This window comes from Chanodichthys erythropterus, chromosome 23 (assembly GCF_024489055.1).
Source record: "Chanodichthys erythropterus isolate Z2021 chromosome 23, ASM2448905v1, whole genome shotgun sequence".
NCBI lineage: Eukaryota > Metazoa > Chordata > Actinopteri > Cypriniformes > Xenocyprididae > Chanodichthys > Chanodichthys erythropterus.
Genome location: NC_090243.1, coordinates 24,603,471 through 24,621,538, shown reverse-complemented (window position 1 = coordinate 24,621,538; position 18,068 = coordinate 24,603,471). Strand labels below are relative to the sequence as shown.

General features: G+C 34.4%; 1 protein-coding gene across 2 annotated transcripts; it reads right to left on the bottom strand.

Moving 5' to 3' along the window:
• Positions 1–1,224: 1,224 nt before the first annotated feature.
• On the bottom strand, positions 1,225–16,348 carry acbd5a (acyl-CoA binding domain containing 5a). Of its 2 annotated transcripts, none has more exons than XM_067378247.1 (13): positions 16,271–16,348; positions 15,928–16,031; positions 15,465–15,585; positions 13,157–13,229; positions 12,948–13,065; positions 10,777–10,977; positions 10,487–10,681; positions 10,274–10,356; positions 8,057–8,273; positions 5,370–5,569; positions 5,221–5,280; positions 4,864–4,973; positions 1,225–2,627 (listed from the first exon to the last, which is right to left on the bottom strand). In XM_067378247.1, exons 2-13 carry the CDS (start codon positions 16,007–16,009, stop codon positions 2,615–2,617), a joined length of 1,473 nt encoding a protein of 490 aa, XP_067234348.1. In that variant the 5' UTR covers positions 16,010–16,031; positions 16,271–16,348; the 3' UTR covers positions 1,225–2,614. The 2 variants fall into 2 exon arrangements, with proteins under 2 accessions (XP_067234348.1, XP_067234347.1); XM_067378246.1 differs by having other exon boundaries at positions 1,226–2,627; positions 10,274–10,359.
• Between the last annotated feature and the right edge of the window lie 1,720 nt (positions 16,349–18,068).

Genomic DNA, 18,068 nt, shown 5'->3' with positions numbered 1-18,068 from the left:
TATGGTAATAAATTATATTTATGGAACACTTATGATCCATTTATTACCTGTTAACCACTTTTTGAGCATAGACTTTAGTTTGGTCTCATTTTAAAGAAGACACTTCTTTGAGGTTTGAAATAAATAACAAATTTTTATATATATATATATATATATTACACACGTCCGTCCGTCCAGTCCAGTCCAAAAGTTTGGAACCACTAAGATTTTTAATGTTTTTAAAAGAAGTTTCGTCTGCTCACCAAGGCTACATTTATTTAATTAAAAATACAGTAAAAAACAGTAATATTGTGAAATATTATTACAATTTAAAATAACTGTGTACTATTTAAATATATTTGACAAAGTAATTTATTCCTGTGATCAAAGCTGATTTTTCAGCATCATTACTCGTCTTCAGTGTCACATGATCCTTCAGAAATCATTCTAATATGCTGATCTGCTGCTCAGTAAACATTTATGATTATTTTCAATGTTGAAAACAGTTGTGTACTGTTTTTTTCAGGATTCCTTGATGAATAGAAAGTTCAAAAGCACAGCATTTATCTGAAATACAAAGCTTCTGTAGCATTATACACTACCGTTCAAAAGTTTGGGGTCAGTAAGAATTTGTATTTTTATTTTTTTTTTAAAGAAATGAAGGAAATGAATACTTCTATTCAGCAAGGATGCATTAAATTAATCAAAAGTGGCAGTAAAGACATTTATAATGTTACAAAAGATTAGATTTCAGATAAACACTGTTCTTTTGAACTTTCTATTCATCAAATAATCCTGAAAAAAAATATTGTACACAAATATTTTGTACAATTGTACACATTAAATGTTTCTTGAGCAGCAGATCAGCATATTAGAATGATTTCTGAAGGATCATGTGACACTGAAGACTGGAGTAATGATGCTGAAAATTCAGCTTTGATCACAGGAATAAATTACTTTGTCAAATATATTTAAATAGTACACAGTTATTTTAAATTGTCATAATATTTCACAATATTACTGTTTTTACTGTATTTTTAATTAAATAAATGTAGCCTTGGTGAGCAGACGAAACTTCTTTTAAAAACATTAAACATCTTAGTGGTTCCAAACTTTTGGACTGTACTGTGTATATATATATATATATATATAAATTTGATAATGCAAGTGCAAATATGATGCATTAAATACAGTGCAAGATGGGAATAAACACCATTCAGTTTTTCAAAAGCTTTTAATAATGCTTAAGTCTAACATATTGAATGACAGTGGTGAGACATGCGCTGATCATATTTTTATGCTGTTTTAATAGAAACAGAACAAAAGCATCAAGAACCCCCTGCTCTACAGATGATTCATAGTAGTACAGACATGAATTATATATGCAAATGCTACATTACACTATAGTACAATTAAAATATAACTGTATATTTTCTAATATACAGTTATTAAAGGAATTATTAACATTATTGACTATTTTACACAAACTACAATGAAACAAAACACTTATACTTCTCAGTTAAAAAACAGTAAGTGATTCATAATTATTAGTTTTAGGGCTCTAAACATTAGATATTATGTCACTGTCTTCACGTTCATCCAAAGTGCTTTACATTTCAATCTCAACCCTGTGAACGTAGACAGGTTTATGATTTCTCATGCACACAGACCTTGCAGTAACAATCAAATAATTCAGCACAGCCATAAATTAATTTTAGTAACGATGCAACCATGTTGAGATATGTGTGTAAATGTGACAAAATACACTGGACCCAAAAAATATTTGCACACCTGAATCACGCCAACATCCGTCTGAAGGTCACTGCGTCTGCAAACAAATCATGCTTTTCTCTAGACCGTTTTTTGTGAAATGTTCTTAAAGTGTGCTTGTTATCTTTGTTTAAAATAAACTATGCTTTAATCTTCTGTATCTAATGCAGTGACGTTCAGATATTTTTAATATGTTAAAGTCGGATCTTTCAGGAATCATGATGGGGTATTGAGGGAATGAAGAACATCTTCTGACCCTTTCTATAAGTTTGCAAAGCAAAGGGTCACCTTAAATATGCATGATTTTTTATTATTATGTATGGCTTTGATCAGCACCACAGATCACTTGAGCAAACGCCAAGTATAGATATTAACATGTATATTAAAAATGTTACTAGCTTTAACAAATTTACGGGTTCTGATTTGTTCCCATTACGGTTCAAAGCCCTGCTAAACGTGCCGAGATTCAGAGAAACGCACTTCCCATCAGTGCTCTACTCTTTGCTACAGTATTAATGACAGTTAGCAGCTATGTGCACAACACTGATGATGTATGTGACATGAATGTTTTCATAACTACTATGAAAGATCGTAATTCTACTTTTAATTACCCAAATCAGAGATTTCTCGCTTAGTAAATTGTAAAAAAAAAAAAAAAAAGTACAAAACAAATCTTGTGATAAGCTGCAATGCTGTACATTCACTCTGTCTTTCCGTGCACTAATTGTTAAGAGTTGTCATCATCATCATCATCATCATAGTGCAAAAGCAGGAGTCAGAGATCAAGGGACAGGCAGAGAAACGCCCTCCTCCTCCTAAATGCGGGATACGCTCTCCTCTGGATCCAACCATCAGTTCATTCCTTTCAGTTGATTCTTCTGCAACAAGATGAATATTGCAGTATTTTTATAAGTGATTTATTTGAATTCAAAAATAGGGTAATATAGTAATATTAATAATAGGGTAATATAGTAATAATACAGTAATATTGTGAAATATTATTCCAATGTAAATCAGCTGTTTTCTATGTGAATATATAGTAAAGTGTAATTTATTCCTGAATTTTCAGCATCATTACTCCAGTCTTCAGTGTCACATGATCCTTCAGAAATCATTCTGATATGATGATTTGATGCTCAATAAACATTTATGATTATTATTATTAATCTTTCCCCACCAGCATTTTTTTTTAAGTTGCCAGCGGCAGCATATTTGATCATTTTCACATAACTTTTAAGGCCCCCAGATATTTAGTTGTATGAATATCTGAATGTGCAATATATCAAAAGAAACAAGAGCAAAAAATGATTCTAGCTTCATGCATCCTTTTTTATCAACACTTGAATGTGGGTGTTTCATTAAAAAAAGCAACATTTTAAACAAAAAGCTGATAAAATTATTTTTATCAAAAACTACAATGTGCATTAGCAATGCTTTTATTGGTTGTTTTTGCCTGTTTTGATCTGGAGATTGTGTACTCTTTCAGAAGATGCATAATAGCACCCCTACCATATAACAGTGAAAACATGGAAAGCATGAAAAATTATGTTAAAGTGTTAGTTCACCCCAAAATATAAATTATGCCATGATTTACTCACCCTCAAGCCATCCTAGTTATATTTGACTATCTTCTTTCAGACGAACACAATTTGAGATATATTTAAAAATATCCTGGGCCCTCATTTATCAACAGTGCGTAGAAAAGGTACTATATTTTTTCCAACGAATGAAATTTAGAATGTGCTTAAGTACAAGAAAATCCGCATTTATCAAACGTGCGCACGCAGTTCTTACGCACATGAGTGAGCAATCATTGTTGATAAATCCCACATGTGCGTAAGGGCCATGCTCGTTCACGTTCAAGGTCATTAGCATTCGGAAACGCCTCCAATGAACCATATATGGTGACAAAACTTCCCTTTAAAAGTCACGTGATTGTGTTTTTTCCTCACCGCAATAATAGCAAAGAGAGCTCTTGCCAAGCAGATCAGCATGATCTTGGAAAACGTGCTTTCTGGAGCGCATTGTTTGCAAAGTCTTCCAATAATGCAAGATAAAATAAAATAAAGATAAAGTTTACTTAATTTTTACACACAAACTATTTAAGTAAATTTCAAATATGGGTTTAAGTTACTCTACTTAGGTAAGATAAGTCAAATTATAAGTAACTTTAACTTTATTAGTAAAACGTTAAGTAATTTCTATTTAGTTTAAAACTCTTGCAATACATTTTACACAAAACAATATAACACTGAATGAAACCATGCTGTTGATGTGTATGCTTTTACTTAGAAACATCTAAACAGATAATACGAAAGATATTGTGTAGACATCATATCTACACATTGAAATAATGCTATAGTTGAACACAGAGACCTCAATACTTGGTACACAACACACAATGACGGTAACATTCGATGGAACATTTTTGAGTGTGATTGTGGCATTTTGAGTAGAAAATGTCACAAAATGTTAAGTTACTAAACCTAACCACAAAAGCAATGATAAAACAGTGTAAAAACAGCAAAAAATTGACCTCATGAATTATTCAAGGCTCAGTGCATGATGGGAACACCAGTATCAGAAAAGTTGAGTAGTTTAACTTAATTTTATAATGTTGATGTTTACACTGTAATTTCTACAAGCTTAAATTGAGTACTACTAAATAACTTGCATTTGTTTTGTTTTTCTGTATTATTTACTTAACCATAATTTTTTTTTTTTTTTTTTTTTTTTTTTACAGTGACACCAATTACGCACTGTGTGTAAAACTAGACAATTGATAAATTGAGTGTTTTATAATTAAAGGAAACACAGGACATGTGGATTGCTTAATGCATACTGTGACACTCTTAAATGATTTTTGTGTGTAGTTTCACTATTCTACCACTAGATTATCTGCGTAAGCATGCTCAGAGGTGTGCTTATATTTACACACATTTCTATGTTCAAGTACAAGTTGTTTGTCTGAAAGAACATAGTCACATACACCTAGGATAGCTTGAGGATGAGTAAATCATAGGATAATTTTCATTTTGGGGTGAACTATCCCTTTAATTTTTTTATTTTTACTTTTGAAAAGTAAATATTGCACACACAAATGACAGCACTCACCTTCTCCTGCGCTGAAAATACAGCCGGATGAGCCACTGCACCACAAATGGCCAGATGACGGCAAAGGCCACAGTTCCAGGAGACACATCAAAAGGCCACCAGGATGGCTTCTGTATATAATAATAATAAATGCAAATATGTCAGCACTCATTTTACGACAATGGCATAGTCACATAAAGTTAATAAAAATGATCTGGGAATGGCCCTTTCTATGAACATTTACATGTATGCATTTAGCAGACACTTCAGCAGAGCGACTTACACTGCATTCAAGATCTTATCAGTTCATGCATTCAGTGGAATTGAACCCTTTAGTCTTGAAACTCTTATAAAAGTAGTTTATTATAAAGACTCTACCTTCTTAGTTTTATGTACAGGTGGAGACAGGTAGTCTGATGGCAGCGCTAAGGATCGGGCCTGAGAAGAGGAACATGACAAATCAAAAATGTTATATTTCAGATTGAATCTGAGTTATCCTGATGTGATAAAGGGGACGGTTTTGTGACCTGCGCGGCTGTCAGGGCTTCTAGCGTGTGCAGCCTCTCCAACACGCTCTGCATGTCTTCCTGCAGTCTGGCCAGAGCACAGATGATCTGTTCGTTCAGATCCTCCATCACAGGTCCACCCGTCCCCCAGCGCTCCCCGTCTCCCCCACTGCCCTGCTGCGGTCCTGCTGACCCCGAGCCAGATGCAGGTGACCTGGACCCTGAAACACAGGAGAAACATCTGCTCAGGCAACATTCTGCAGATCATTGACAGATTAAAGAAAGTTTGAGAACTTCAGCTCTGTTCCAAAAACCAGTAGAGGGCAGCATTTTAATGTGCACTCTTAATGCAGAGGTCATGCAAAATATTTCATTTAATTTTAACCCAATATTTGTGTATTTATATGCTCGTAAAGAACCTGATATGTTCACAGCAAAGTTCGTTTTCGTTCTTCGTTTGGGGGTAAAAAAGAAGTTGGATATCTTTTTTCAGCAATATACTGTTAGAAAACATCCCAACACTGCTGAGAGCGATGGTTAGATGAATATGTAAATATGTGCTGTGCTCTTTCCACTCAATAACAAACAGCAAAAAGGTGCAGTATGTAGGATTTCTGTCCACTAGAGGCCTATTCAAAACAAAGGCGTAGCTTGATGACGCCAAGTTTGAGTGTGGAATCTTGGGACATGTGGTCTCCACATCACAGCCGGTGGAAACAATCGGGATAGGACTCAGGCAGAAATCATGTTCATGGATGTGATTATTAACGTTACTGTAGTGTGAAGCAGAGCAGGAGCGAGTGTTGTGGAGCTGAACGAGGAGCTGGAGCGATTGATCCAACACACGCCTCATGAGCAGCGGGACTTTTATTATGACACAGTCGCCGGCGCCGCTTTTCCGGTCATGAGTATGAGGAAACGCAGCTCTGTTTATCATATTAGATACATTTGAGAGTGTTGAAAATGATGTTATAACGTTACTCTGTGCGTTCGCTCGGCGGCTGCTGTGAGACACTGTTACACACTGCAGTAAGATAGATCCATTTTACAATATCATATTAAATGCTGGATGATTGTGTTGATAAATGGCATGCAATTAATTTTAAAACGTATTGTATGATGGAGAAAATGCTGTGTTACTGTTACTAAAAATAAAGCTGCATCTGATTATGCTATGTTAGCTACTTCACAAAATAGTGTTTTTCTCTGAGGCATGGTAAAGCATGAGACTCGCAAAATATCACGAAAATTAAATTCAAACAATAAGACTAATAATTAGTTTTCTGTCTATAAATGTATCAAAACAGTTGTTCCCTTGTCTATTAAAACATGTAAATATTAAAGCGTCTTTGGTGCTTCCATGGTTTCTACAAAATAAAACCGGAAACCGAGGGTAATATGACGCAATTGACAGGCGACTCCTCACACGTCCCGCAGCCTTGGTTAAAATTGCAATTTTCTCACGATTTACAAATAGTTGCAAACATCTGGGATATTGTAAGTACTCAAGTGAACAAAATATATAACACTGGCCTAGTGGTTTTTGGATGGTGGTTTCGGGTAATTGCCACAATTACATAATAGGTGGGCGTAACTGAGGCTCCGCCTTCATGATGGACCAATGGTTAGGGTTGGGTATCGTTTGAATTGTAGTGATTTTGATTCCAATTCTGCTTATCGATTCCCAGTTTTGATTGCCTCAAACTCCTTATTTATTGCTTATTAATAGTTAGTAAGGTAGTTTTTGTAGCGTTTAAGTTTAGGTATGGTGTAGGATTAAGGGATGTAGAATAAGGCATTAATATGTGCTTTATAAATATAAATAAACAACCAATATGCAAACTAATAAGCAACTAGTTAAAAGTGAAAATTGATGCTCAAGCGTTACCATAATCCTTATTAAAGTTACAAAAGTTATTCACTCAAGACCAGTCAGTGATTTTCTTTTTTTTTCTTTGAACAGTAATGACAGCATACTTATTAGGCTGCTGTCACTTTAAGACCGAATACACGGATCTAATATACTGTTACACGTGTTTTCTTTCTCAACTGCTCATCTTGCACTGCGTTACACATTACGTAATCATGTTGGAAAGGTCACGCGTGACGTAGGTGGAAGTACTGATCTAGTGTTTACAAAGTGAACGTGCAAAGACTAAGTCAAACGGCCTTTTCAAAAAAGATAAAACAGCGACATTGGAGGAGAAAATAAGATGAGTTTTTCAGTATTTCTGCCGTCACTCGTGACCTTTCCAACGTGATGCAATGCATGAAGAACTGGATGCTAGTGCAAGACGAGCATTTGTGGTTAAAGTATATAATGTTTATTTTTTTTAGAAAATGGCCGATGGTTTCTCTAGATCAGACTCTTATTCCTCGTCTGGGATCATGTAGAGCTCTTTGAAGCTGCACTGAAACTGACATTTGGACCTTCAACCCCAGTGAAGTCCACTATATGGAGAAAAACCCATGTTTTCCTTCATTTGTTTTCCACTGAAGAAAGTGTGTATGCGTAAAGTGTTGTCAGTTTGGTCATCAGCTCTTGGCAGCGTGTGCGGTGGAGCGATGTTCTCTAACAAACTTCTTAAGTGAAGAACAAAAAAAGAGCTTCGTCATGAGTATAACGGGGACTAACGTAGACAATAAAAGCAAGTTTTGAAACAGAGCTTATATATGATCGCTACTGTTTTTGGCTGCTTGGTTTTTACCTCTTCCCCTTCTGACCACAGAGCTGTTACTTCTATTCACAGGAAGTCCCTGTCTCTGAGAACCTCCTCGGCTGCCCTGTACATCTTCTCCACCATGCTGTACACCTTCTTCCCGTCCCAGCAGCTCCTCCTGTGACCTGACCTCCTCTGTGGACGACAGCCTGCTGTGCCTCTCCTCAGCCACGTCCAGTGAGTGGTTCACGTGTATCTCCGATCCCTGGTGTCCAAAACAAAAGCACATGCATTGCTGACATTTCGCTGGAATTCTGGCAAACAATTGTTTCCTAAGAACTTGCGCAATAATATAATCCAGCTGGAAAACTTCTGCTGAAATGTCACTTGTTGGTGTGTCGGTATCTTCACTGTCCTGATGTCGCTTTAACTGCTTCAATAGTGTAATTCTTAGTTTATAATCAGAATATAGTCAGGTCTAGTGTTAATTTAGTTATTCAAACGTAAGATGACATAAAAAAGACGTGTCTCAGTGTTCCTCCTCTGCAAAATTCAATTCAACCATCAGTTTTTATACTTTCGTGTGGAAAGAAGCACCAACACACAGTAAAGATTTATTGAGCACTTTAGTTATTCATTGAATAAAATAAGTTTTTTTTACAAATGTGCTGAAATCATTGATCTTGCGCTGCACTGACTGACAGCTGCTGTGATTATATGCTCGCTTTCTGTGTCATTCATTCACGGGTCATTGACAAATAATGGAGAAATAATTCATTTTGAAGTTTTATTAAGTGTTAACAATGAGATTATGTGGTTTTAATAATCAATTAACACTGCTTTTGTCATTTTTTACAATATGGACAAAATTTGTCACCAAAAAAGTAATTTGGTTTAACCAAAATTTCTGTTTTACCGAATAACAATGCCAACAGGCTGATATCTAGCTAGCAAAAGGACAATCAAACATTTTATATTTAGTACAAGTTTAAAACTTAAAGTTTAAACTTAAAAGTTTAAAAATATTACTACATTTTCCATGTTTTATAGCGGTTGTACCAAATGATGTATTAATGCATATGATCAAGTGAAAACATGAATTTTTCAAGTAGTTAAGAGAAAGTTAATTACTTTGCTTAATGACCATGTGGTCCTTTGCAGGTGTCTGAATGATGTCACATGGTATTGACCGCATGACTTGATCCAAAAATGGTCCCTTTGTATTGGTTACTCCGAATGACATCAATGAAATTCATTTTTCCAGACATACTTTCACATAACAAAGCGACGACTTCTACACATAATTTTAATACCATTTTATATGTGATGTTATAAAATTATGCCAGAATATAAAATATATACATTTATTACGTTTTAAGATGTTTTAATCACAAATGAAATGGCTGTATTGGTCTTTGGACAGTTAAACCGAATGACTTTTGACACTTCAAAATCTTTAAAATACCTTTAAATGTAAAGAAATATAATTAAAACCTTTTGGATTTAATACAAGAGATGTAGTTGTACTACCTTACATACTTTGGATGTTTTTTTTTATCATTATTAAGGCCTTTGGACCAAAAAATGACCCGTCACATCATTGACCCTCACAAGAAAAGTTATTGTTTTCCATGAGATGTTGTGAGTACTTCATACTTCATTTTGACAAAATGTCTTTTTAAACCTAGTGATTTTATAATGTTTTCTATCAAATGTTGGATTTCTTACATCTTGAAATATTCGGTTTTACAAATGTGGACAATCTCAGAAGGATGAACAAATAATGTTTTTGGTCATCACATTTAAAATAACATTTGAAGTGCTGGAATAATGTCATGTTTGTGTCTAATTACAGACACCACGTTTTTTATTCAAATGTTCCCATAAGCTTCGTCTTTATTGCAATCAATAAAAGTGTTTATTGGTAAATTAGGCAAGTGTGATAACTGCATTAAAATATAAATACAACATTAAAAAGTCAACCATTGTGTCGATGTACAGAACGACAGCTAACAGTTCACTGGAAATGCCCAAACTGGCTTAACAAAAACCAGGAAGTATACATGCATATGGTCAATATGGTCAAATTTGCATGGATGAAATCTGATATTGCGAATTTCACAAAATGTTCAACATAAAGTTTGGTCATTGCTTCACTACTGACAATAGATAATGACCAACCTTTGTTTCATGAATGTGACCGCACCTGTATCTGAACTTCTCAGCATAAAGTAAATTATGATTAGGACATAAAAATCTGCTTACTTCTTCTCCACCAAACTGGTCGATAGAGTCACAGTACACCTCGCTGTCCGAATCACTGGCCACATGGTGAGAACTGGACACATCTTCTGTTTCATATGCAAGACATTGAGTCTTTAAGAATTTAAGTTCAGGACAACTACTGATAGTGTGTTCAGGATCTTACTTTTAAAATAATGCATGAAGTCTTAGTTATGTCTAACTCTTTTTCCTCACCTTTGATCTGTGTGTTGAGCTCTATGAGGTCTCCGTCATGGTTAATGCTTTCAGGGTCTTCTTCCGACTCTTGCCTGTTCAGATCAGACACAGACCCGTGTGTCCCATTGGTAAGGACTTTATGTTGACCGACATTGCCGTTAGATACCGGTCCTTTAAGTCTCCCTGTAGAAGCCCTTTTCTTCGGTTGTGAGGCTAAAAACAAGGTTGTTAACAAAGCAAATGTTTTATTATTACATTAGAGTAGCACTGACCCACAACAAAATAGCATCTTTTTTTTTTTTAATTACCTTTTTTCACCTCTTTACCCTCCTCTTCTTCGTCTTTCTCCGCTTCTTCCTCCTCATTATCATATTCCAGCTGTATTGATTTGGTCTTTGGCGTTTCTGCTGCTTTGACGGAGTAACTGTCCAGGTTGCCGTTCATCTCCATTGTCCTGATGATGCTTTTTGTGACACTTTTGGGTGGTGAGGTTAGCAGGCTCCCGAAGCCTGGCCAAAACAACAAGATGATGCTTTGATAGGCACATGACAGGCACACTTTCTAAAAGCTCAGGAAAGTAAATCTGCTCCAGTAACACTACGACCCTGCACAGAACCCAGCCGTCTACAGTAATGACAGCAGTGAGTGAACGAATGAGGCGTCTAAGGAAACTCCTGGACTACGGCACTATGGACTATGGGCACTGGGAGAACACACTGATATTCACTTGCCTTCAAGTTGCCTAGCAAATCTTTCCAAGCGGGCTGAGCATGAAACAAAGGGGTCATTAGTTAATTAATGTAAATAAGAGGATATAATTATTTACATAAATACTATAGTTCATAGGTTTTGGGTTGTGTTTTTGTTTTTTGAAACAAACACTTTATTTATTTGATCAAAAAATAAATAAATAGGAATATTATTACAATTTAAAACTTTTTTTTATTCAAAATTAATATATTTAAAATGTAATTTATATCCAGTGATGCAAAGCTGAATTTTCAGCATCATTACGCCAGTCTTCAGTGTCACATGATCCTTCAGAAATCATTCTTTATATGATGATTTGCTGCTCAAGAAACATTTATGATTATTTTCAATGTTGAAAACAGTTGTGTACTTTTTTTTTCATGATTCCTTGATGAATAGAAAGTTCAAAAGAACAGCATTTATCTGAAATACAAAGCTTCTGTAGCATTATACACTACCGTTCAAAAGTTTGGGACCAGTAAGAATTTTTATTTTTATTTTTTTTAAAGAAATTAAAGAAATTAATACTTTTATTCAGCAAGGATGCATTAAATCAATCAAAAGTGTCAGTAAAGACATTTATAATGTTACAAAAGATTAGATTTCAGATAAACACTGTTCTTTTGAACTTTCTATTCATCAAATAATCCTGAAAAAAAAAATATTGTACACAAATATTTTGTACAATTGTACACATTAAATGTTTCTTGAGCAGCAGATCAGCATATTAGAATGATTTCTGAAGGATCATGTGACACTGAAGACTGGAGTAATGATGCTGAAAATTCAGCTTTGATCACAGGAATAAATTACTTTGTCAAATATATTTAAATAGTACACAGTTATTTTAAATTGTAATAATATTTCACAATATTACTGTTTTTTACTGTATTTTTAATTAAATAAATGTAGCCTTGGTGAGCAGACGAAACTTCTTTTAAAAAAATTAAAAATCTTAGTGGTTCCAAACTTTTGGACTGTACTGTGTATATATATATATATATATATGTGTGTGTCCATACTGAATAAAAGCATTATTTTTTTTAAAACCTATTGAGCGTGTGTGTATTAGTGTCCGCCAATAAAATTATTAAAAGATTAAATAGTCATATGCATTATTTTCTATTGATCCTTCTTCCTACAACAATGTAATTATTATAAAACTTCAGGCTTTCTTTTTACACGAATGAAACAATTGCTGTGAACAATTTCTTCATTTGATGTGGTTTTTACAATTTGAATCATGTTTAATTTGAATTGATGCTACAGCTATCTTCATTACTTCTGATTCATAAGAGAACGTTTTGAGGATTATTATATTTCAAAGAAAAGTCCAGTTATATCTCACACCAAATTTTGGCAATGTGACATTTACATGACAGTTAGGCACATTTTCCCTCAAAATGCTCATTACCATAATCCAACAAACTGAATGCTGAAAATGTATGGAATTGACACATTTTTTTGTTTGTTTTGTTTTTTTAATTGCATAAATTATAAAATGATTATTGACTAGATTACATCCAGACTCCATTGGTGACCATTTAAGGACTGTGAGTGATCTGAACCATATATTTCCATAATTTTCATACAATTTCTGAAGTAGACATCCTATTCAGAAGTAGTATGGCCAGTTTGGCAGCATTTGATTTGAATTCAATCACATAAATCACACGGAAAGAACACAGATGTGAGCTGTAGCTCGAGAGGGCACTGTTGGTCAGTTTACCTGTGCTCAAATCGGACACTTGCGTTATCTTCCTCTTCTCATCCACGAGCTCGTAGAACGGTCCAATGACCTGCAGAAGCTCCTCGACCTCGCTCGTCACAGGCATACTTTCCAGAATCTGTTCAGCGAATTACAACAGAGCTGAAACACAAACAATCACATGACATACTATACTCTCAATCACTGCTAAAGAATCCAAAACATAATACCAGTTTCAAGTCATCCACGTAGGCCGCCATCGCCTCCTCTTTTGGCATTTCCCCAAGAGAATTCCACGCATCCCTAAACACAAACACCAGGAAAGAGTCAGTGATAATCTCCATGCCAACACTGATGTCGTCAGTATCTCTAGCAGCAGATTACACATTTTAAAGCAGCTCACAGGACGAATGTATAAAAGATGGAGGAAGAAAAACAGCATGAAAACATCTCAATGACTCTTTATCGGTTACATTAAAGGATTTCGACAAAGTTTTTTGCAGAAGTACAAATGCAGAACTTTCAGAGTGATGTTTCAAAAAGTTACTAATAATAGGAATCAGATGTTACTGATACTGATCTGTTATCTCACTGGACTTTCATTGGAACAACAGTTCACTTTCAGTAGATCATTGACACGGGTCTAAATCATGTCGACTCATAAGACCCCAGAATGACATTCAAAACTTTTGAATGTTTTGGAGCACTGGTCTTTTTAAAGAAGACACTTTGTAGAAGTGAACAAAAAATTATGAAAGTCAAATAGAAGTTTATGAAAATGTAAAAAAAAATATATATATTTTATATAGAATATATATTTTACAAAACATGTTTGACTCTAAACCTGCAAGAAAATCAAGCCAAAGTTCCAAATTTGAGGTTGATATCTCAAAATATGAGCTTTCAGTTAGATTTTGTTTGGGCGCAGTACCAAACGCTTCCACTAGATGACAGCCAGACTCCATTGGTGACCATATAAGGACTTCTATTTCCATAATTTTCATACAATTTATGAAGCAAATACTATGGCCAGTATGTGCGCATTTGATTTGAATTCAATCTCTAACAAATGCATAAAACACGTGGAAAGAACACAGACGTGAGCTATTTCTTCTTTTTCAGACATTTTTTTACTCAAAAATATAGAATGGATGTTGAACTCTTGGCATGAAAAGTCTTTCATGATTTTCCAAGTTCATTGCTATTTCAAAATAAGAGCTGAAAATATTCTTGTTGCAAATAAATTACTGTTCCTCTGTAATTTGTATTGGAAATCAGACACAAACTTGAGTTTGTAAGCTTTCAAATGATGCATAGTTTGTCAGTATTACTTTAGGTTTAGACTAAGATATTATTGTTTTAATGGGGTGCTTTATTATGATTTGACTTTTTTAACTTTAGTTAGTGTGTAATGTTGCTGTTTGAGCATAAACAACATCTGCAAAGTTAAGTTCAATGCAAAGGGAGATATTTTCTTTTACAGAAATCGCTGTTTAAATGGCTGGTAGGGACTACAACGAGCTTCTTCCCGGGTTAGTGACATCACAAACACCAAAATTTACATAAACCCCGCCCCCGAGAACACGCAACAAAGCGGTTGTTGTTGAGCAACCAAAGCATGAGCTGTTAAAGCTCCGCCCCCTTCTGGAAAGCAGCAGCTCATTTGCATTTAAAGGGACACACACAAAAACGGAGTGTTTTTGCTCACACCCAAATAGGGGCAAATTTGACAAGCTATAATAAATGATCTGTGGGGGATTTTGAGCTGAAACTTCACACACACATTCTGGAGACACCAGAGACTGATATTACATCTTGTGAAAGGGGTATAGTAGATGTCCTTTAAATATATAATGGCAAACGTCTCACCGGTGGAACTGACAAAATATTGACTGATTTTTTTACTGATTTACAAAACACTCCCTGTTCTCCAAACTCACACCATTGGTTGGGCCATTAACTAATGTGAAGCAAACAGAGCAATGTTCACACACTTTAGAAAGTCAAATACTTTTATTAAATTGATATATTAGAAATGTTGTAGTAATGTTGCTGTTTGAGTATGAAAAAGCTCTGCAAAGTTCCAGTTCTTCTCTACATCAGTATCAGTGTTTCTGAACTCCATCTTGACTTTTCTTCACAATATTCCTCATTTAAATAATTAATGCGCATAATAAAGGGGCGGGGCCTGCTTGAGTTAGTTAGTAGTGTGTTAAAACTGGCGGTTATGGTAAGGGGCGGGACATTTCCCAAACACCAATCACAACACACTGCTCCAGCCGACCAATCAGAGCACATTGTGCTTTTCAGAAGGAGACAGGAACTAAACAGAGCGTTACTGACAGACTGGGAAGAGAGGAGCTGCAACAATGGAGAATATGTGGGGAAAAATGTGTTTTTTTGAATGTTTAAAGAATAAAAAACCTATTCAAGTACACCAAAAAACAAATTCAAGACTGTAAAAAGGCCTCTTTTAACGTTTATAGCTAAACATTTCGTCATAAATGTAGAAAAATGGACATTCAGCCGGTTCAATACCATTTGGCTTTGCCAACAGGGTCCCAGAATCCCGGTCGAGGGATGTTGCACGGACCTTGAGTCGCTTGCTTGTAGTAGCTGTAAAATTTCAGCATCATGTCATTGGAAGGCTGAAATGAACCTGATTGAGAAAATAAAATCATTTTAAAACACCAAATCAACAAAATATAATCCAATATTATATCTTTTCAGAAAAGAAAAACAGCATTTGGGGTAAATTAACTCTACAAAGAAATTCCATAAGCATGTCTTTAGCATGTTGTCATATGGTAATGAATCACGTGATGCTCTAGCACCAATCACACACATTAATGGCACACACGACACGACCTACTTCAGTCCTAAACCCGCTGAATGTGGGCTAATCGCGCTGACCACAAAAGCCCGAGATCATTTGTGATTTAATGATCAGGTGACAGTAGGTGAGGGGTCATTAATAACACACTGTGATCGATCTACTCACCGTTTGAAGGCAAACTTTGTATGACTTTGACAGCAGCGTTGAACCTCTGCTCGCAGACTGGTCTGTTGTCACCCTCCATCATGACAGCAAGATCTGGATCAGACCTAACGTTACATGACATATAAACCGATTAATGTGACGGTAAACCTCATTACAAGCTCATAAATCTGCATATATAGAAGTAAACAAAGCCAAAAACAACCCATAATGTCCCGACAAATCCTGAAGGACAAGCAAGACATGGCTGAAAGTGCACCGAATACTATTTAATGTGATATTTTACATCAACTAGCTTTAGAAACGATCGAAACGACGTTTAAAGCGCGATAATCTAATACTTTACCTTTTGCTGCTCTAGCTACTGTTCTGGAGAGACTACGACCTCATCATACAGTCCTGACAGTCAACATACAAGCCTTCCTTCGTGTGTTTGCTGGGAATTGTAGTTTTTTTAAGAGAACGACACTGCCGAAACGGCATTTTAATCCTACAAGTACCATAATTCTTTGCTTTCACGCGTAACATTCTGGGTAATCACCGAGGTAAGCTTTCCCAAGAGGGTTTGTGACATAAAAACAGCACCCGATTACGAATTTTAAAACTGCCTTGCAATATTTTGACGTGTATTTCTAAATAAAAATATGCGTTTAATAATTCTATGCGCAAAGGTAATGCTGTAGCACTTCATGTAACGTTATTAAATGAATCGTAAAACTACAAATCCCAGCGTTCCATTCGCTCAGCAACGACTGATAGGTGACGCTGTGACGAAAGCGAGGCCGTGGGTAATCTGAGTCGTTTTACAGAATCGGTTCTTTTGAACGAACCGAACCGTTTAAACGAAAGGAGTGACTGATTCTTTTGCGTCAATACGTAATTACGTCATCACGTGTCCATGACATCCTGGCATTTCATTTTTGTTAAACTACATGTAGGCACATGTTTCTGTTTATTCGTATGTTTTTTTCCTGAAGTTATTGGGAAAGGGTTGTAAATACTTTAATGCGGATTAAATTAAATATCATATGAAATTTACATCTAACTTTTTTCCAGGTTATAACTGAATTCGTGCTGATTAATCTGTCATCAACATATTTAGAGTATGTTTTGTAATATTCCTGCTACTCGATTCACTCCAGCTCGTGCGAGTTATTACAAGTCTCGGTTCAAAGATTCAGTGAGTCAAGTGACTCGAGATTCAGATTCTTACTGATTCAGTCCGGCATACGAATCGTTTAAAAAAAAACAACAACATACGAATCGTTCAGTCCTGTTTTGCGAACCGATTCATTAAAAAGATTCGACTCCGACACCACCACCAGGGCTGAGCTTGAGCTCTCATCAAATCCTAGAGACGAGGAAATAATTATTTTATTTAACTAATAAACAATATTAATTTGATATATAAATAGCTTATAAAAGAAAAATACATTTTAGATTAATATATTATTTTTAGTATGCAATATTAAATTTAGTGTATTTATTTTAATTGCATTCATATTATAAACGTATATGTATATAGTTGCTTTAAATATTCATTAGTATAATTTTAATTGATTTTTAAAATATATATTTTTTAAAGTAATAAATAATATTTATTAATGCCTTTTCAAAAAAATAAATAAAAAATATTATTAATGGAAAAAACATTAGAAGGATTTATGTATTTATGATCTGGCAAATTATTTGGTTTTTTTATTTATTTTTATTGTATTCATATAAGAAATGTATTTATATGTATATAATTGCTTTAATTAAAAATATATTTTAATTAAGTAGTAGTGAAAAAACTAATAAATATTTAAAGCAATTATATACATATAAATATTTTTATAATATGAATGCAATAATGCAATAAAAATAAATAAATAAATTAGATAAATACATACATCCTTTGCTTTTCGATTTAATGTTTCTTCCATTAATCTTTATGTATATTTTTTACTTAATTTTTTAAAAAATTCATTAATAAATATTATTTATTAGTTTAATAAAATACGTATTTTAATTAAATAGTAATTTAAAAATAAATTAAATGAAACAAAATCATTATGTGTTTTTTTATTTAATTTTATTGTATTCATATAAGAAATCTTTATATTGCTTTAAATATTTAATAATGTATTTTATTTGAATTTATT

What these genes read in the sequence shown, in the direction of transcription:
- acbd5a (XM_067378246.1), bottom strand. Translation starts at nt 16,009, where the DNA reads ATGATGGAGGGTGACAACAGACCAGTCTGCGAGCAGAGGTTCAACGCT. An exon ending in GCTCAACACACAGATCAAAG is followed by an intron (nt 10,360 to 10,486) that starts GTGAGGAAAAAG and finishes CATATGAAACAG; the next exon opens with AAGATGTGTCCAGTTCTCAC. An exon ending in AAGCCCTGACAGCCGCGCAG is followed by an intron (nt 5,281 to 5,369) that starts GTCACAAAACCG and finishes TCCTCTTCTCAG; the next exon opens with GCCCGATCCTTAGCGCTGCC.